Here is a 22,339-nt window from a genome sequence, read left to right as displayed (position 1 = left end):
AACTACCCTGACCATTAAAGTGCCTCCAGCAGATCCCTTTTATAAAACAATTTTAGTACCTCCCAGCCACCGTAGTTCACCAAGGCGCAGAACTACCCGTCGACCTCCTATTGGCTGAGCTCGTCTCCGGGTGGAAGCGGGCCAATCAGTGCGGGCCACGGTGCGACTGTGTTGTGTTGATACGCTGCTGGTTGGAGACCGGCCGTGTGATGCGCTGAGTGAGTGCAGAAATCCCACGGCGCACGCAGCACTGTACAGCCTGAAGAACTGAACAAGATATTGACTAGGCACAAAGAACAACCATGCGAGCGTTCTTGGGTGAGTTATAATGACAAAAAAAGCATGAACTCCGCTGTAGAGTGGTGTTTTATCGACATAAATGCGAGTGAGGTGTGGAAAGCCTTACTTTAGTTAACGTGTAGAATTGCAGCGTGAAGCACAACGTTAACGTTACAGGTTATTGTTTATTAAAAGACAAAACCAAAACATACTGTAAAACTAACTGAAAAAATGTTTTAGAAAACCTCGGTTTATATAGAATGCATAAATGTTGCATATAGTTTATAGTAGTCAACATTTGAACTGGATCAAAAAGGTTCATTAAGCTTGTCCTTAAAAAAAAACACATTTTGGTTTTAGGACATTTTTGAAAGAATGGTTTTGATCCACTTGAAATGCTGATAAGTGTAGTTAAACATGCAGAGTGAGTAATGGTTGTTGGGCCTATACATTACAGCAAATTCATCTCCATATTGCATGAGATGAATTCTGTGTTCATATTGAGATTCTGCAGTCATCCCTAGTATGTGCTTAGAGTCTGGAAGTAGAAAGTCATGTTTGATATGAACTATATATTCAGTGTTTCATGCTTTGGTCCTTGTTTTGTTTTCTTCAGAAATATGCTAAAATGTTGTTGTTGTTGTTTTTTAATAAAGCTGATGAAAACACCTGATGCTCCTTTATGTTCTCAGGTGTGTTGGCGTGTTCTCTGACTGTGCTCTCTGTCCACGGTCTCTACTCTGCCAGTGATGATGTGGTTGAGCTCAACCCCTCCAACTTTAACAGGGAAGTCCTACAGAGTGACAGTCTCTGGCTGGTCGAGTTTTATGCCCCTTGGTAAGTCGAAAGAGTGTGGTGTAACCCGGATATGTGTCACTTGTAGATATCTCTAGATCAGTAATTACAGATCAGGTTACTGTCTGAAAATCTGGTGATGAATCAGCCCAATCTGTTGCTTTCTAAACAGTATATACAACGTGTAGTGTTTGCTGAAAGCATAGTTTAGTTTTTCTTCTCTGGTATTTTAGGCACTTTATTTGCATCATGATTTTCATGTCATTAGTTTTAGTTTGCATATGATTATGCATAATACAGTTGTGAGCATCATTATAAGATCTGTGTGATTATACGTTTCATGATAGAGTTTAGATGTTAATGCTCAATATCTGACATATTATTGTTTGTTTGTTTTTTAAGGTGTGGTCACTGCAAGAGTTTGGCTCCTGAATGGAAGAAAGCAGCCACAGCTTTAAAGGTCGATTCAGAATTTAAGAATCATTGAATAAATTATTTTATTCTGCAAGGATGCATGAAATTGATCAAAAGTGGCACTAAATACATTGTTACTAAATATTTCAATTTAAAATTAATGCATTTTCTTTTCATTGTATCACAAAAAATAAATGTATCAGTTTCCACAGAAATATTACCTTATGTAACATTATGTGACATTGAAGCCTGGAGTAATGGCTGCTGAAATTTCACGGAAGAAAATTATGTTTTTAAATATATTCAAATAAAAAGTAAATTGTTATAAATGTATTTAATTGTTATAATTTTTCACAATGTTACCATTTTTCCTGTTACTTTGATCAAATAAATGCAGCCTGATTGGGCATTGAGATTTGTTTCAAAATGTATTTTTAATTGCTTGTTAATTATTAGGATTATTTATTTTAATGGATTAAAAGTGCTATGTGGTGTTAAGGAACCATGCTTGTTCAATGAAATATGTGTCCTCATTTATTGTTCTAAATGTATATTATGTGATCTGCTCCATTGCAGTTAATTGGATGAATCTAAAAGTTAAAAAAAATTAAGATTAAACCTTTTTTATTATTATTATTATTATTATTATTATTCATTGTTTGTGCCATTTGTGTTGTGATACAGGGCATTGTGAAGGTGGGCGCTGTGGACGCAGACCAGCACAACTCCCTGGGAGGCCAGTATGGAGTCCGCGGCTTCCCAACTATCAAGATCTTCGGAGCCAACAAACACAAACCAGAGGACTACCAAGGTTCAGTACTGCATCTCTTAAAAAAAACCTCTTGGCATGCACACAAAGAAAACCTTTTATGGTGATGTGAAAGTCTGTTGCTCCTCCTAAGTAGAGTTTATCTCTCTCTCTGTTAGGTGGACGTACTGGTCAGGCCATTGTAGATGCAGCTCTGAATGCTGTCCGCTCGCTGGTCAAAGACCGACTCGGTGGAAAGACTGGAGGCTCAGACTATGGCAAACAGGTATGGAAGCCCACGTGATGAATTTGTTGCCATGTTGTTACTTTTGCATTTTAATTGACTCTTTGGGTTCTGTTGTGATCAGGGTGGAGGCGGTGCCGGCAATAAGAAGGATGTGGTGGAGCTGACCGATGATAACTTTGACCGTACCGTGCTGGACAGTGATGATGTCTGGATGGTGGAGTTCTTTGCCCCCTGGTGTGGACACTGCAAAAAGTATGTTTTTTGTATACATCATCAGATCTGTCTCTCTGTCATCCCACTGAAATAGTACCTGACATGCTGTGGCATGCATTAAGCACTTCAATTATTTACATGGATTCAAAGACAATTAAAATTCCTCTGCCAGCTGTGCTTTCCCCTGTTGACTTTCTTTAATGTTTCCAGTCTTGAGCCGGAATGGACAGGCAGCTGCCACAGAAGTCAAAGAGCAGACAAAGGGTAAAGTGAAACTGGGTGCTGTGGATGCTACTGTTCACCAAGGCTTGGCAAGCCGCTATGGGGTATGTCTGATGTACATCACTTACTTGATGTCTTTGAATAGAAACAATTCCTATATTGTCTGTAGTTTCATTTTATATGCCAGTGATATCCCATCTGGACTTGCTGTCATTTCTGCTGGTTTTATTGTTAGATTCGAGGATTCCCTACCATCAAGATCTTTCGTAAAGGAGAGGAGCCTGAGGACTTTCAGGGGGGACGTACCCGATCTGACATTGTTGCTCGTGCCATGGACCTTTACTCTGACAACATCCCTCCTCCAGAGCTTCAAGAGGTGAGTTTTCTCTTCTATTTTCAATAGGATATAAGAATATTTTAACTAGTGTTTATATTGTTAGTAGTTAGTTAATTTTGTAACATAAGAGGCAATAGCTGTGTTTTCACTGTCGGGCCAAAAGCGGGTGTGCTAGTGCGTGCCAGGGCCAGTCGCATTTCCACTGTCACTTCTGGGGCTTGATCGTGCCTTGGCTCATTGGGTCCAATGGCCCAGGTTTTTTGACCCGATGAAAACCTTGGGCCAAAACGGGTTTTTAGTGAAGCGCAGCGGAGCTTCTGGCCCAACGGTGGAAACGCTGCCCTTATTTTGGCCTCTGTGCTATAGGTCCGAGGTTATTAGCCCTGCCTGGCCCGTTTAAGCACTGGCCCGACAGTGGAAATGCGGCTATTGTAACTTGCATAAAAATATTTAAATTAGTTTATATTCATGTGAATTTTATTTCCTTTAGATTTTGAATGAAGATGTTTTGAAGAAAACCTGCGAGGACTATCAGCTGTGTATCATATCTGTGCTGCCTCACATTCTAGACACAGGTGCGTTTGGGTGGCAACTATAAAATACTTTTTGACCTAAACGTTTGATAATCCTCTTAAACGGATTGATTCATTAAGGATGCACAATATACTGGACCTGTATTGGTTAGTCTAATATTACCAATAATTTATATATTGGTCAGCATTTAATTAATTATGCATGCTTATTTACTAATTTATTCTATCCTCTAATGTTAAAAGTTCATTTTTAAAAAGGACACAAAATTGTTAATACTACAGTATAATGCACTTCACTTTTTGCATTTAAAGTGATTTTGATTTTAAGGTGGTTTTTTTTTTTGGTTTTTTTTTTACTACACAAAATAGTGTATATAATGTCAGTACCAGCCTTAATAAATTAATGGGGTGGTCATTTAAAAGTGATCCCTTCAGGTTATTGCATACGCTGTATGATACAAACGTATTAGTAACATGATGCATCTATCTATCTATCTTAGTTTGTTAACCGTAACAACACTGTTAATTTGTGGAAGCGAAGCTCAAACTCTGTATTTTCTCTATGATTGCAGGTGCATCTGGAAGAAACTCTTACCTGGAGGTGATGAGGACGATGGCAGACAAATACAAGAAGAAGACATGGGGGTCAGTGTTTTCAGTTTGAGTACAAGTTGAGATCAGTCTGCCCATAAATAACACCAATACATGTCACTGCTTGTGTGCCAGATACGAGACTTTAGGGAATAGAGAGTGGGATATAGTCACACACATCACACTCTTCCCTCCCTCTCTTTCTCTCTCTACAGTTGGTTGTGGACTGAAGCAGGGGCACAGATGGATCTGGAGTCGTCTCTTGGGATTGGTGGATTTGGCTATCCTGCCATGGCAGCTATTAATGCTCGCAAGATGAAGTTCGCTCTGCTCAAAGGCTCATTCAGTGAAACGGGCATCCATGAATTCCTAAGGTAACAGAAGGCTGGAGCTGATGTTTCTGGGAAACCAGTTCTGTCACAGAGACCGTTATCATGCAGTGAATTGTATGAAAAAAAAAAAAAATGAAGGTGTTGTTTAAAAGGGCCCTTCTAACTGTCAGTCTGTAGTTAAACTATCGGTCTCTTTATTTATGCAGGGAGCTTTCTGTTGGCCGTGGTTCCACTGCTACAGTGGGAGGCGGAGCTTTGCCTAAGATCAACACTGTGGAACCTTGGGATGGGAAAGACGGAGTGGTGAGTATAGGAAACAGTATTAGGGTGCATAGAAAATTTTTGTTGTTGTTCTCAAACCCCACTTTTTTGGCCTTTCCTCAGTTGCCCATGGAGGATGACATTGACCTGAGCGATGTGGATCTGGATGATCTGGAGAAGGATGAGTTATGAGCCTGGTCTAAACTACTCTAGACACCAAATGATGCCCATGTCTTCTCTCCCATGGATGAGGGGATGGTCGGGACACAAACATCCTTAAGACTCCGGAAAAGATACAAATAAAGCAAATGGTTGTGCAGCTTTTTAAAAGAAAACATCTACACGTTGGTTGAAAAATGAGGCTTTTCGGTATGTACATCACGATTGAGCTACACTCTGCCTCAGGTTCTTTCACTTTTTGATTAAGCGACTGATTGGAGTTTTCAATCAGCTTAATGAAGCAGAATGTGACTCTGATTATCAAACTCTTGTTTCCAGTAAGCAGATGTCACGCATCAAAGAACACTTTCTAATATCGGTTTCATTGTCTAGATTTAATCAGTTGGCACTGGTCTTTCTGGTAATGAGATTAACCAGTGGTTATTTAAATCAGCCTTTCTGTCATTTCAGCAGCTCCTTGACTTGCAAGATGCTTAAAGGTGTTTTCATTTTCAGCCTTTTGCCCTCTGATGTGATTTTTTTTTTTTTTGTGGGGGGTGGGGTTGTTTTTTTTAAATTGTGTTACTGAAAAGAATGCCATCCAAACTGTTTCCCAGTTTGCCCAGTTGTTTAATGTGCTGGACCAGGTGTAATGTGGGCATAGTGTAGATCTTTCTTGCACAGCACTGTTTTGAAGAAAAAAAAGTTTTTGTTATGAAAATAAAACAAATATAATAAATTTACTAGCGCTTTTTTTTATTATAACTGCTTATCTAGGAAGTTACGCAGATGAACACTGTTTGCATATGAATCAGTGGTTTATTGACAATTCATGCACATACACCTTACAGATGCAACATTTAGATTTGCACTGATGCTTTGGCTTCACAAAAATATGGCTGGACATCCCATTCCCAGCTGCAATATAACTTTTTATTTTGTCAACTATCATTCCTTACAACACAATTAACACTATACAAAATTAGAAACGACTCGTAAATCTAATATATTTATGTATGTATCCAGTACAAATATTAGTTTTGGCATATCACTTCAACAGTCATTTTACAGAGGAAAAAAAAAAAAGGAAAAAGTAGCACTGACATACCACACATGCAACAGAGCAAATTAAGAGCCAAGTGAAAGAATGTTTCCTTTAACAGAAAGAGCTTGAAGATTCTATACTTGACATGAAGTGTTACGGTTACATTCCATGGAGCGACTACTGTTTATATTGACACTGGATCGGTGAAAGGACAGATAGAAACTAACAACCTGTCTGCCATTCTATCTGCTCCATATGTCTACATAGACAACAGCGTTCAAATATTCATGAGCAGCCTAAAAGCTGATGGCTGCTGTTTTTTACCTTCAGGGCAGAAATGGTTGTGAAAAGTGTAACTGTCTGCTTATGTTACCTTGAAGTTTAATTTAGAATTGAAACCAAAACGGAGCACAAAAATAATTATGCATGATTCAATTGCGCTTTAAAACAGATCATCGATGCGCGTTAAAATTCGAATCATTCTCAGACCTCCTGAGAAAAAAAATCCTAACTTAATCTAGCATATTAGATTTTAAATCCAAATGCTACATTTGAACTCAAAACACATTGAAATAAAACCCAACAGTGAGCATTCATTATTGTTCACAAGTTTGGTTTCAGTAAGACTTTTCAGTTGGTTTGAAAACATCTTACGCTCACAAGCTGCATTTATTCATGAAAATTACTATAAAATAAGTAATATTGTGAAAAATACTTTTTTATTTACCTTCATATATATTTTAAAATATATCATCTGTGATGGCAAGACTTCATTTTCAGTGGCCATTACGCCAGTCTTCAGTGTCGCATGATCTTTCAAACTGTGAGATATTCTCAGGATTCTCTGATGTATAGAAGGTTCAAAAGAACAGCATTTATTCGAAATAAAAATCTATCAGTCGTAACAGAGCAAGCATGTTTACTATCACTTTTGATCAATTTAACGCATTCCTTCAGAATTAAAAAAAACAATTACTGACATCAAACTGTTGGCATGTTGTGTTACACAGTTAAAGAAGCAATACCTTCCTTTTAAAATAAAGTAGAACACAGACAGTCTGATGTTTCAAAATGATCATCATTGGCAGGACAGTAGGCAGCTCCAAATGCAGCTATAGCACAACCTTCAACCAAAGAACACCTAGTACAAATACTATGTTTAGAACATGCCAAAAGCATGCAAATAGTTCTCTGGAGATATCTGAGAGTGATTTTTGGAATGAATGCAAAATAAATGGAATATTTACAAGCAGAACTTCATCTTTTTGCCTAATAGGAAGTCTAGAAATGTTTACATGCTACTGATTAATCATTTACTGCTTTGAGTGGAATGCAAACAATAGTGGAAATATCATTATTTTTCGGTCATCACTTAAAGACACTTTGAAGTCACTTGACACTTTTACAGATTCATGCTAGTTTCATGCTTTATTATTATTATTATTAATGCAACCAATAATCAAAATAATAAGTTTTAAAAGATAAATATCTGTACCTGAATTTTGCCAATTGATTTCAAGGGTTCTTTAAAACTCTGACAATTCGCCGTAATTATGACAACTCATCAATACCAATTCCAAAACCAGGTTGGAATAGTGATGAAAAAGGTAACCACCCATTAACAGGAACTTTTTTAAGCAGAAAATATATAGGTGTATCATTAATAACGCAACTACTTTTCTAATTAAATCTCGCCTTTTCCGTGTGCATGTGAGTGGATTCCTGTCAGCTGCTTTCAAGATCTGTATTCATAACTGTCGAGAGGTGCTTTGGTCAGACTGCAGTAGCCTGACAATAGAGGGGTCACTCTTGGCACCTTTGATGAATTCTTCCAGAGAGAGTCTGCCTACAAATTTGAAGAAAAGAGGAAAAAAAGAAAGAAAGGTTATTTCACCCACTTCCAAGAGAACTTAAATATATCCTAAATATCATTTTATTTGTGTGTCAGTGGTTGTCATGGACACTGTGAAACATTTTTTTTCTAAATGAGTATTTCTCTTGTTTCTCCAACATCTTTAAAACAAGAAAAATTTACTTGGAAAGCACAGTTACATAAGACATAAAAACATTACATTTGACGATGAAAAATGATTAGGCAATTGGGTATACAAAGTTTTTTAAAGTTCTGACATATTTAACTATACATACATATTATATAATTAATATATCTTTTTTTTCAAGTGCAGTTTCTAAGACATGTTGCGTGCTTCAACTTAAGAGTCTATATCAAACTGAACAGTGAGTGGGAGACGGGTCTCGAGAGGCATACCATCGTTGTCCGTATCCATCTGTCGGAATATCTTATCTGTGCGCTTCTCTGGTGTCGACTCGTCCTCGGGCATCTTCATCACAGATGACACCATTTTATAAATCGCCTGTGAAGATTAACGGAACTGTGTGTCAAAGCATATGGTCGTTTGCTGTCACATGCAAAGGCTTCGGTTTTCAATAGCAACAAGTTTGATAAGACTGTCTTTATAATGCTACGACTGCCAGTCAAAAGTTCCATTAACGCAGCTGTCACTGTCAACACTTCCTTTCAGCGTAATCAATGCAAATGATCACCAGCTCGTATCTCTGGCAGACACATTTAATGTCACTTTCAGATATTGTTTTATAACATGTGCTTGGTCGCAGGTGTAAAAGAGCCATCAATGTTATTAACATGGAGAGTCAACAGACCCTTTGAAGTAGTGAACAAAGCCTTTGTGTTTGGCCACCATTTGTGGCAAGACCATATGGCCTGTGGAACACTTGATTGAGGAGATCTGTTTATTCAGGAGGTCTGTATCACCAAACATTAGACTGAGCCAATATTGATGTGGAACAAGCTGCTCTGAAAACAATGACTCGCCGGGTAAAATACAGAAATGCAAATGAAACCAAAAGGAAGACAAGCACTAAAAAGTACATCACCTGTACGATTTCAAGCATTTCAGCTCGGCTGATATATCCGTTGCCGTCCAGATCGTACATGCTGAAGGCCCAGCGGAGCTTCTGCTCCAGGCCTCCGCGTGAGGTCACGCTCAGGGCGATAATGAACTCCCGGAAATCAATGGTGGCATCGCCGTTGGTGTCAAAGGTGCGGAAGACGTGCTCCGCAAACTTTGAAGCGTCACCATAGGGGAAGAAATTGGCGTAGATCTTCTTGAATTCCTCTACCGTGAGATGGCCAGACGGGCAGTCCTTCAGGAAGCCACGGTACCACTCCTGCAGCTCATGGTCCGTGAACTCCGTGTTCTCCCGCAGGTCATTGAGGACCTCGGGTCGCAACTTGCTGTTCTGTTTACCCATGACCAAACTCTCTCACAGACGGTTCCCAGATCCTTGCTGCTCCCTGTCAGCACAAACACAAAGAAAAAAAAACTTCTTAGCTATTTGGAACCCCAAATGAGCCTTTTTTGTACTTTCGACACGAAGCCAGAATAAAGAGATCCACATTTCCTCTGCCGCATGTAGGTTTCGGAATAATGGAAAACGTGTTACACTTCCAAACCCAGGGAGTGGATCCTGGTATCCATGGAAACCATTTAATACCTTGTTAAGGTGAGAATTTATTGACTCCTTCAGAGTGGGGTGAAGGGGGGACGGCACTGAGCAGCATTCAGGGAGGCTAATATGAGGGCATAACTGTCACCAGACCCCCTTAGCAACAATGTAGTCGGCATGAGTTACCAGGGAGATGATGAAGAGATGTGTTTTTTTTGCATGTGTGTGGGTAATTTGGAACGGTTGGTGTGGCTTACTGTACATGAGCCTGTGCTCGTGGCGTTAAGAGGGGGCAGAGTGTGAGTCCCTGCTCATTCTATTTAAACAAATCATATAACGACCATATAAACGGTGAGGTGGCAGCGATGGGAAATTTAACGATAGGTTATGTAAGCTGCGTGACCATATGCACTCGTTTCCATAATCTCACACTTTTTGCTACAGCCTCTTCCTCCATTCTTCAGTTTATCTGTTAAACTGTATACATTTCTTCTACGATCTTTAATTTCTGTATTAAAATAAATTTTTATATATTTGTGGGGACATAAAGTAAAAAACAAATGTCAAATGACACTGTCCATAGTTAAGGGCAAGAAATTCTTAAAAATAAAAGCTTTTTAGGTAGTTTGACAATTGTTTAATATCTTTAAAAAAAAACACTTCACTGCTTAATATAATACAGTTAAAAAAAAAATAATGTTACCAAGTCATGACTAACAAAGCCATGTGGTTCAATCAACATGGAGAAATATCCAGAAAAATAAATAATAAAACAAAACAGGAAATGATATCACAGCACAACAAAGTCATAGTTCAGGTTGTAAATGTCATGTGGCCCAACCCTGAAAAAGTATAACTATGACATTCATAAATAAATACAAATTACATCAAAAATGTTATATTTAAACTTTTTTACTCTAGGGTTACATTAAATTATATTTTATAATTTATATTTTCAAAACTATATCCATCATGAACACAAAGAGTAGATTTTTAAGAATTCCGCACTTAGTTATTAAAAATATCAGTAGTTTAGCACTAGTTTTGAAGGCCATTACTATGATATTTCTGTTTGGAAAAATCTATCTTCATGCAAGCATCTTTCCTTCCAGCGAATCAGGATGTCCTACTTTAGCCCACAAGCTCCTGGTTTCAAGACTGCAGGGTGGCGAGTGAGATCATGGCTCATTACAAATATAAATTGGTGTTCCTGTGACGAAAATACCTTCTGCCATCTATCTCGTGCTGCATCCACATTTTTTCCTAAATAAAAACGTCATGGGTTACTATGACCTAAAAATCTTCCATTTTCAAAGCTACCGTAAATATAAATTTATTTCTGCAATTTATTTTCATTAAAGCTACACTTTCTTAAGGAGGAACTATCTCAGTAAGTTCGAAGATAAATACATTGTCTAGGCATTTAGACTTGATTTTCTAGACATGGTTTTGCTCCGTTTTCTTAGTTTGTCAGGGCCATCATAAGACCGGCTCCTCCCATGGCTCGAGTCACATGGGTGAAGCTACTGGCCTGGCAGCACGCAGGCAGACAGACATAAACATGGGCGTAGCTTGCTGCTCCCTCCCTCTTTTCCCTCGACACTCACCAAGCCACAAGAAACCCAGAACTTTCCATCTGAAGGAAAAAAAATGTAAGCTCATGCTGCTGTCAAATGGAAAAAAATATTTAAAAAGTAGGGTCCCCACAGGAGGCACATATATAGATAGAACTGAGAATCAGGCCCACATATGCATTCTCTGTGAAGAGGAACCAAACTGAAAGACACGATGAGAGGTGTGAGGAGTTGAACAGCTCTAATTTTCCAAATGCATGAAAAGCCCCTTGCAAAAAACAGAAGAAAAAAAAAATTGATTCAGAACAGTGAAGTGTGAGACACATCTCCTCAAATGAATTGTGGGTGGAGAGCAGATGGTGTATTACTTTATGCTCCAGTACCTCATGGATCAGAAGCATCCTCTGCCACTCAAGTCACAAACCATAATGCTTTACAGGTGCTTTCACAACTGGCGTCTTTCTATAAACAATACAAGTGGCATTCACCCACCTTAAAGAAAACTGGGAAAACCATTATAGCTTCTTTTCCCAAAGAATGACCTCATATTTCTTAAAGGGATAGATCAGCAAAAAAAAAATTACATTCTGACATCATTCAAATATTTTCATGTCAGTCATTTTAAACCTATGCATTTTAACATAAAAAGAGAAATTTAAGCATTTACTGGTCATTTTTCATTAAATTAGGAGCCTGGAGCCTTAAAGTATCATAAAAATAGTTTATATGGAAATCTTCTGAAATCCTATGAAAGCTTTTTGTGAGGAATAGACAAAAATGTTATCTCATTTTAACATAAAGGGACCAGTCAGTTAAGCCGTACTCAAGAACTGGATTAGACCGGTTCATTCAGATTAGTTTAATGAACCAAATAAACAGATTCAATGAAAAAATCCAACTCAAAAGAATATTTTGTTCATGAATCCACTGACATTTAAACCTTTCGCTCGTTATTCACTGATAGTTTCAACAAAGATAACTAGTCAACTGCGTAGAACTTGAGAACTGTACAAACAAACAGATTCATTCTCATTGGTCTAATGAACCAATAAAACTGGTTTATTGAAAAGATCCAACTCGCAAGAATAATTTGCTCACAAATAGACTGAAACCTAATCTTTTCAGTTGTCGTTCATTGACAGTCTTTCTTAACATAAACAAGCAGTCAAGTTGAGTTTAATGTGAGAACTAAATAAATATGATAATATATCTGTATACTATTTTATATATATATATATATATATATATATATATATATATATATATATATATATATATATACACATACATACATACATACATACACACACACATACACATATAGATTATTATTTTTATGATTTTTTTTCAAAGCAGGCATCGTTGTTTCAACGTGATATCATCACTTACAGCAAACTGAAGCTGTTTCTCACAAAGCTATTAGATGGCTTCAGGAAAAGCATTAGTCATATTGTCCACTTTCTATGATACTTTTTTAGGCTTCAGTTTTCTTTTTAAAGCTTGAAAGCTCCAGTTACCATTCATTAGAACAGCATGGAAAGAAAGTGCTGGTACATTCTTCAGAACACTTTTTCCATAGAGGAAGGAAAGTTATACAGGTTTGGAACGCCCTGACAGAGAGAGGGAAATCATGACAGCTATTTCATTTTTGGGTGAACTATCACGTTAAGGGTGAAAATAGGTTTGGAAATGTCCATCAGTGTACGGTCAAGGCCGTATATACAGTTCAGTCAAGCTTGTGAGTATTTCAATGTTATTTCATTTACTTAAACTGTCTGTCCAGATGAATACATCTGCATTTGTTAGTTTAACACATTTTCTCTGTTTATCTGAAATGCCAGTTTCTATTACACTGACCCCTGATGCACTTTCCTCTCATCAAATATGTTACCCTTGCCTGCCATTGCCTCTAAAGGGAACATTCTGTCACAGTAAGTCAGAGACTCTTATACTGCATCTAATGACTAAACATTCCTCTATGATTTCCACACAAGACCTAGTTTCCAGTTTCACTCCCAGTAGCCTTGGTTGCACAAACTTGTCTTTGTTACCCTCCTTCCTCTCATTAGAGTAGCCCCCAATACAAGGCTGCCACTCTGGCAAACTGGAATGTTGTGTCTCACAACCAGATTCTGCACACTCACGTGACATGTATTTTTTCACAGACCAGTGTGAAGAGCTATACAGTGCAACTATTGCCCTGAATTTATTTCCAGATAACAGCTTTCATTACACTCCATTCAAATCAAACAAAAATATGAGCCAGGTTGCCATGTGCACGGATCAAATAGCCAGAGAGACGTTACCTGGAAAGTGAGGGACACACTTTGTACACATCAGTGCAATTCAGCATGTAGTTGTACAGTATTCATCTTTGACCCATCATGCATAAAACATCAACTCAATTAACTGTGTGTGTGTGTGTGTGTGGCTCATTAAACCTTGTTTTCCCCAATGTGGCCTAACAAAATGCACCCTGACAGGTGTCAAAAGATCAGTAGAACAGAAAACACTGTTTTTCTGCTGCTCTGGTGGACCATAAAATCACAGGACAACAAACAATCCGCTTGTTCCCTCTTTTGAGAATTCAGGGTATTTTTCCCTGAAATAGCTTGTCGCTAAATGTAATGATGTCGAGAAGTCATCCAATACATTTCTCATTCAGGATGAATCTCCCCAAAACAATTTTACACATTTCGCTGGTATTATCCAGATTTAGACTAGAACTAGAGATGGAAATGGAAATGTTGACAGCGGTTCCAGATCGTTCTGACATTGACGGCAGGCTGGCAGGTAAGCCTCTGAAATGACTGCAAGGCATCATGGAGAGACTTGATTGGAAAATGGGAAATCGACCTCCTGCTCCTGCTGTGAATATCATGCTGTGACCCACAAGGTGATCATAATACAGGGGAAATTAAGAATACAAATGGCAAGTGAACTAGAAGAATAACTTATTGTTTTCACACCATCACAAGCAGTGTGACTATAATTATACACTCATATATATAATCTATGTAGTAAGTAATTTAATGTATTCACATATGAAGTCAATTTATTCGGTGGATATTCAAGGAAATCAAGTGATTTAGTGTATCAGATTGATGCGAAGGATTAAATAGAGTCATTTAACATCATAAAGTCAGTTTTCCTGAGCATTAAAAACAGCCCCTGCCTAACTTACATTCATTGATTATGGATTCATGAACTAAATAAGAAATTAATTTAAAAAAGAAATTAATTCTCCAACCTAGAACTACAAAAATAACCTCACGTGTCATTGCAAAAAAACATCGCAGACTGTTAAAATGAGACATGAAACTAGTATTTATCCTAAACATTATTTAGACATAAAGAGCTGTGTAGCCTATTATTGACTCTCATGGACCGCTATCAGGCAAATGATGGGTTACAAACAGCGGCATATGGTGTTGAAAAAGAGAGAGATAAATATTAGAGTCTTAAAACAGACATCAACTTACCTCAGAAAATGACAGAGCTGAAATGTCTCCCAATTTGTCAGCTGTAGATTTGGTCCCGGGTCCTGAGGAAGGAGTGTCCTCACAAAACTTTCAACATTTTCAACGCTGCATGAAAAAAACTAACAAAAGCTTGCATATACAAACAAAAAATAAGGGTTGTTTACACGTACCGGTCGAGCTTGTAGACTAAAAGTTGGAATGTTGTTGTAATAAAGGCGAAACGAAAGAGTTATATATCGCAGAATATATTACAGACTCCATAACATCTCAAAGGCTCACTTGAAACCTCATCATTGAGCGAGAGACCTGACACCACACAGCTCTGCTCCTCAGTCAGTGGACGAGACCAACACTAGACTGTAGGGGGGACTCGTGGACCTGAGAAAGAGATGTCACTGCCACATTCATATTTGAGAACATTCACATTCTAAACTCATGTTTCATGTTGCAATATAGTTGAAGACAAATAATTAATAATTTCTGTGCACACACAGCGATCAAGTGAGAGCAAAACTCTGTGCTACTCTTTGGACGAGTCCGTACGCTTCGAAGAAGAGCAGATTGCAATATACATCAGTGAAAAAAGAACAGTTCACTAGCGGAAAAGAAAACGTGTTCTTGTCTGCTGCTGGATACCGTTGCATTGCATCTCCATAACCGCTCATTTCTCTTGTAAAACTTGATTTTTGTCTTTAAACATTCGCTCTCTTCTTGATTACAAAATGGCATATCTAAAGATAGGAAGCCGAGTAGCTAAAATGTAAGTTTAGGCTATTTACAGTTAAGGGATGTTTAAATAATGAGGCTATGTAGTCTTCATCGTGACTAGTAGGATACTATTCTTGCAAGTTTTGGCAACCTTTTAGTTTTTCTTTCTTTCTTTCTTTCTTTCTTTCTTTCTTTCTTTTTTCTTTCTTTCTTTCTTTCTTTCTTTCTTTATTATTTTTAATCAATATCCAATCACTGCTACCAGGTAGGCTACCTAATGACGGAATTTACCCCACATAACATCACCCTGTATTAAATAGCCTATGGATTTATATTTTAATATTCAGTTCCGATGCCTTTCGTGTTTTAATAGCTCAAATTATTTCTATTTTATAAAATTCTCAATATTATGAAAGATTAGAGATAGGAAAACGCTGATGGAAATATGTTCGATATCTCCACCAGGAGGCAGCAGATGTTGTCTTGTAATTTCTCTTGCAGCCAAAAAGAGTACACAGCTCGTCATATTTCAATATAGCCTACTGTATATTCCTGAATATGTAAAAACAGTATATTTTATCACAACATTCTGATTCAAAACAGTTATCCAAACTCTATCCCAAAATGCAGTTTATGTCCTCTCCTAAAAATCATGTTGTGATTTTGAAATCTACTTTTTTATTATTTTAAAAACAAACCATCTTTCCAAAACAGAAAAACACTCATGATCTCTGATTGTACAAATGACCTTAAGTAATAACAAGACATTGATTGTACAAATTACTATAAGGAATAACAAAACACTGTAATTGCATGAATTTGCAATGAATCTACAAGTGACTTATTTTATGTTTTTAATAATATTTGTTTTATATAATTTAGATTTCTCAGCTGAATTGACCCCAGACCCATAAACGACCTCCCATGTTTAAACATGATTCTTGAGAATGATAGACCATGATGACACTGAGCTCAAAAACAAACAGCTAATGTTGACATATAAATGTCAGACACACAGGGGCAATGGACTTTATGGTCACTCCATGGAAGCATGCTGATATTTCCAATGGGCCTACCATTTTGACTCCAGAATTTTTTTCTACTGAAAAACAATTAGCATGAAGAGATCTGTCTGTCTATGTTATTAATGACATTGAATACTTGAAGCAAATCAATATAAAATCTACAGGTGCATCTCAATAAATTAGAATGTTTGGGAAAACTTCATTTATTTCAGTAATTCAACTAAAATTGTGAAACTCATGTATTAAATAAATTCAATGCACACAGACTGAAGTACTTTAAGTCTTTGGTTCTTTTAATTGTGATGATTTTGGCTCACATTTAACAAAAAAAAACCAAATTCACTGCCTCAACAAATTAGAATATGGTGACATGGCAGTCAGCTAATCAACTCAAAACACCTGCAAAGGTTTCCTGAGCCTTCAAAATGATCTCTCAGTTTGGTTCACTAGGCTACACAATCATGGAGAAGACTGCTGATCTTACAGTTGTCCAGGAGACAATCATTGACGCCCTTCACAAGGAGGGTAAGCCACAAACATTCATTGCCAAAGAAGTTGTTCACAGAGTGCTGTATCCAAGCAAGTTAAATGAAAGTTAAGTGGAAGGAAAAAGTGTGGAAGAAAAAGATGCACAACCAACCAAGGAGAAAACACAGCTTATGTGAATTGTCAGGCAAAAACGATTCAAGAATTTGAGTGAACTTCACAAGGAATGAACTGAGGCTGGGGTCAAGGCATACAGACGTGCGAAGGAATTTGGCTAAAGTTGTCGTTTTCCTCTTGTTAAGCCACACCTGAACCACAGATAACGTCAGAGGCGTCTTTCCTGGGCTAAGAACTGGACTGTTGCCCAGTGGTCCAAAGTCCTTTTTTCAGATGATAGCAAGTTTTGTATTTAATTTGGAAACCGAGGTCCTACAGTCTGGAGGAAGTGTGGATAAGCTCATAGCCCAAGTTGCTTGAAGTCCAGTGTTAAGTTCCCACAGTCTGTGATGATTTGGGGAACAGTGTCATCTGCTGGTGTTGGTCCATTGTGTTTTTCCAAAACCGAAGTCAGTACACCCATTTACCAAGAAATGTTGGAGCACTTCATGCTTCCTTCTGCTGACCAGCTTTTTGAAGATGCTGATTAAATTTTCCAGCAGGATTTGGACCTGCCCACACTGACAAAAGCACCAAAGGTTGGTTAAATGACACACTGGCAAGCAAACTCACCGGACCTAAACCCCAGAGAGAATCTATGGGGTATTGTCAAGAGGAAACTGAGAAACAAGAGACCAAAAAATGCAGATGAGCTGAAGGCCACTGTTAAAAAATCTGGGCTTCCATACCACTTCAGCAGTGCCACAAACTGATCACCTCCATGCCATGCTGAATTGAGGCAGTAATTTAAGCAAAAGGAGCCCCATCCAAGAATTGAGTGTACATCTACAGTAGATGAACATACTTTCCAGAAGGCCAACACTTCAGTAAAAATGTTTTGTTTTTGTTTTTTTTGGTCTTATGAAGTATTTTTATTTGTTGAGGTTTTTGTTAAATGTGAGCCAAAATCATAACAATTAAAAGAACCAAAGACTTAAACTACTTCAGTCTGTGTGCACTGAATTTATTTAATACACAAGTTTCACAATTTGAGTTGAATTTCTGAAATAAATTAGAATTTCGTGGAAAAATTAATTTATTTCAGAAATTCATCTCAAATTGTGAAACATGTATTAAATAAATTCAGTGCACACAGACTGAAGTAGTTAAAGTCTTTGGTTCTTTTAATTGTGATGATTTTTTTGAGATGCACCTGTATAATCTGTTGAACTGATCTTATAACAGATACCAATTCAACTATTCATTTAAAAATATATATATTTTATTTAGAATTTAGATGTGTTTTATAATTATAATAATAAAAAATAAACTAAACAAATCTTCATGTGAGGGAATAAAAGTACCACTTGATGTTCTTCATTGTAAAGTCCAGCTTTAGGATTTCATTTTAGGATCTGATGTGAAGTTTAACTACAAAACAAACAGTACATGTTGGGGTTGAGATGATTGATTTTTGTGTGTTGATTTGGCATCAAATCAAGCACCCATAAGATCAGCACCAATCAGACTGCAAAGAAATGTCTCCCTTCTCAAACATATAGATTTTTCTAGAAACTCTTTACATTAGATGTTAATGTTACATAATGTTATGTAAAAATTAAGAAAAATAAGCTTTTTATTTGGTCAAATATACAATGTTGTTTAAAAGAAGTCAAATTTAAACACAAATCAGTTTTTATCAGATTTGCCATGCATATAAGGAATTATGGGATAAGGCTGAAGTTAGTTTAAAACTAATAAACAACATTAATGCTCTTAAAAATAGAAAACAAAACACTTGACAAGTCATGTCATCTGTTGTCTACTGTGTATCTTCCACAGTTTAAATGCACAAAGCTACATTCTTTTCCTAAAATCATGACGTAGTGTGGATGATTGTGGGTGTCACATGTTAGATATGCCATGCATGTGAGTGAAGTTTCTATTGTACAGCATATCCAACACCATATTAAGCAATTCCCACTCCATTATGAGGTTTCATAGAAGGCCCTGCTGACTGAATGTTCTGAACTAAACCAAAGTATCTACATTGAGAGTGAATGGTTTCAAGCATCATTGCAACAGTAAAAAGAAATAGGATTCACTATATCAGTAACCCTTGTCATACCACAACTGAAAGTTCATGTATCTAGTATCTAGACATCAGAAAAGTTTCGCATATAATTGAATTAAAAGACTCTGGCTGAAGTAAAACATGGCAGGACAGGGCACAGTATCATTGAGGACTTAAAGTACAGAAACATTTTGTTCAGTAAGTAAATCCATAGCATTATCTACTCGAAAAGGTAAGCAACTTGCCTCCTAAGACAAAAGATAAGCTCATCAATGCAGGAACGAAGGTTGGATCCAACTCAAATGTCCCGATCAAAGTCCACACAGGATGTAAATGAACAAATGTGTCTCCTAAAAATGTATGCATGCTATCACAAAGTATAGGAGTCTTTAGGAATTTGTCATATTTGTTATTTACACTTGTTTGTGAATAAATATGAAAATGAAGTGTTTACTTTTGAAACAGTATTAAACTCATACAAATGCTTTCATGATTTATTTCAGATGTTTGCCATTTATTTTACTTTAATCATTTTTACATTACATAAAAAAATGATTCATTGTCTGTTTAACATACAGTATATGAGTCTGTGCTGACGTTATTGCACAATGTACGCCATCCCAGAACTGTTCAAGCCCAAAACCTTATCGGAAAGTGCCTGTAATAAGAGTAAGTGTTGATAAAGTTGTGTATTGCAAACCTCAAAAGCTTCTGAGGCAATACACTGTACATTCTGTACAAATACTTTGCATTTTGTGTTTTTACTCAATGCAAGTATGGTACACCTGATTTAGCATTAACAATAAGATAGGCCAATTCAACAGACCCAAATGATTAAAATGATCAATTGAATAAAGAAAATACTTCCTTAATGTTAATATTATTAATTTTTTATTGTATTATTATTATTACCAATATTAATGACAATTATTAACAATATATATATATACTTTAATAAAATCACGGACCAAGTCACCCATGCAAGCCCTCACAAAAGAGATTTTATTTGTGGTCTATTTGATTAGATAAGAGTTATCTTGCAATAGTTACGCAACTGTCTGTGTTTGATAATGTCATTACGCATCTTTCTTTTACAGTATACTGTACTGAGGTCAGGTTCTCACTAATTTCTAAAGCCTGACTACAGCATTGTACAGGTTCAATACCTGATAAAATGCAATAAAGAAAATTAAATGGTACATTGAGCCCTAATTTCTGAGAGTAGATATAGTTTGTAGATCAAAGTATTATACAGACTAAAAGTAGCCTAAGGAAATCCTTAAAGAACATTCCTAAAGGAAAAGAGTTGATTCTGCATCAGGATCCCAATGTGATAGAGGTATAAACCATGTAATGCGAAAGAATTGTTTGCGCAGAAAGAGACATTAGTCAGCTTGTATTTTCATTATTTTAATATATGAATATATAATGTTTCTGTATTTTTGTAAAAGCACTATGAGAAAGAAATTAAATCAGTGCACTTTCTTCTCTTCTTCTTATGTAAGACAGAAAAGACAAGTCTGTCAATATCTGAACTTTGATATCAGTGGACTTTTAAACAGGCATTCATGATTAAACAGTGCTGTGTGTTCTCCTTTTCAACCAACTAGTGTTGTATAAATTACCTAAAAGTCATACTCAAGCAAAAGTACAGATATCTTACCAGAAAATGACTTTGGTAGAAGCTGAAGTGCTAGTTTAGAATATTACTTGAGTAAAAGTCTTAAAGTATGTGATATTTAGTGTATTTAAGAACGATAAATATTTTTAAATTGTAAATGTACTTAAGTATTGGAAAATAAAAGTACAAGTAAATGCAAATGTAAAAGAAACAAATACACACACACACACACACACACACATATATACATACATATATATATATATATATATATATATATATATATATATATATATATATATATATATATATAATATATAGACACACAGCTTGAGTAAGATTGTGTTCAGTTTTAACTATTTCTACCATTTTGTATTTTTGGGTAAGAATAAGAAGCACTTCATTCATTATTTAGTGTCTTTCATTGAAACATAAGAAAATATTTCTGAAGTCTGCATCTGAAATAACATGTATTTACGCCATTTATGTATCGCAGAGGGTACATGGATTAATTTAAACTGCAGATACAGATGTATAAAAAGGCATAATGTTTTTTTTTAACATAAAACTGTGAATACTGACATTTGAAATAATTTGAAACATGAAAAAAAAATTAAGGCCAATTGGTTACAGCAGAGCATCTGAGTGAAGTGGAGCAGTGTGACCAATTCCCGCGCCAACATAACATTTTTCTAGTAGGCATAATTGTTTACTGTTTGTACCAAAATTCTTGGATAATTGTCTAAAATTATGCATGCTGATAAATAACAATACTCATGTTTCAAAACGAAATTCTTACATTCTTCTCAATTTTATTAATTGTATTAATTAAAATGTATTAAATATATTAATATAATCTTAGCAAACATAGCCTAGCTAAAATGCAAAAACGGAATAAGTGTATTTTTGTATTTCGTTCTTTATATTTCTGTGAAAATGGCTGCCATTGTTATGCAATAGAACATTCAAAACAGGCTCATTAAAACACAAACGCACACACACACAGGAGATGAAATGTGCTTAGATCTTTACAAAATACATCTGGATTATAAAGACCGTGAAAAGCACACACAAGATAAAATGCATTTAAGAAACGCTTGGATGAGTGAGTCATTGAGATTCAGCCGATTCATTCAAACGGCTGATTCATTCAGAAACAAAGCATTTGAATGTGTTAATGGGTGAATCACTGAATGATTTATTCAACTGATTTGTTCAAATAGCTAATTCATTCAATAAGTAAACAGTGATCCATCGCTCAGAGACGCAAAACAGTGCTGTGATCTGTTTGGAATTATTTTCGTTAGCAAAATTGAGCAAAAATAAAAACTAGTATGTCTAAAATGTAAGTCACTTATTACTTTACTAAACTTGTATAAAATGATTATTAAATGTGTAAAATATATTAAATGTATTCATGTATCTGCAGAAAAATGGTATCTTTGTGTGATAAAGATATAAAAAGCATACAGAAGCATTTTTGCCATCTACAGTTTAGAATGCCTGGAATATTGAGTTTTAATAGACTAATAAATGAATGTGCATGCACTCTGTGTGTGATTTGTTGATATAGCCTTCTTGATAGCTTAAAATTGCACATCATTACAA

The 22,339-nt window shown here is 36.3% G+C and overlaps 2 protein-coding genes across 2 annotated transcripts; one reads left to right on the top strand and one right to left on the bottom strand.

Moving 5' to 3' along the window:
* Positions 1-167: 167 nt before the first annotated feature.
* Positions 168-5,827, top strand: pdia6 (protein disulfide isomerase family A, member 6). The gene is given in 14 exon segments (XM_026290825.1): positions 168-318; positions 972-1,116; positions 1,477-1,534; positions 2,173-2,299; positions 2,416-2,522; positions 2,605-2,735; positions 2,907-2,925; positions 2,927-3,022; positions 3,154-3,294; positions 3,746-3,830; positions 4,361-4,433; positions 4,595-4,753; positions 4,918-5,014; positions 5,096-5,827. Coding segments are annotated over 14 exon segments (1,323 nt in total). The 5' UTR covers positions 168-302; the 3' UTR covers positions 5,165-5,827.
* On the bottom strand, positions 5,667-15,079 carry hpcal1 (hippocalcin-like 1). The gene is made up of 5 exons (XM_026290826.1): positions 14,892-15,079; positions 14,722-14,783; positions 9,093-9,513; positions 8,446-8,551; positions 5,667-8,022 (listed from the first exon to the last, which is right to left on the bottom strand). The coding sequence occupies exons 3-5, from the start codon at positions 9,468-9,470 to the stop codon at positions 7,925-7,927; spliced, it is 582 nt and encodes a 193-aa protein (XP_026146611.1). The 5' UTR covers positions 9,471-9,513; positions 14,722-14,783; positions 14,892-15,079; the 3' UTR covers positions 5,667-7,924.
* Positions 15,080-22,339: the final 7,260 nt, after the last annotated feature.

The sequence above is a fragment of the Carassius auratus genome, chromosome 20 (assembly GCF_003368295.1).
Source record: "Carassius auratus strain Wakin chromosome 20, ASM336829v1, whole genome shotgun sequence".
Classification (NCBI taxonomy): Eukaryota; Metazoa; Chordata; class Actinopteri; order Cypriniformes; family Cyprinidae; genus Carassius; species Carassius auratus.
This window is presented reverse-complemented; position numbering and strand designations above follow the sequence as displayed.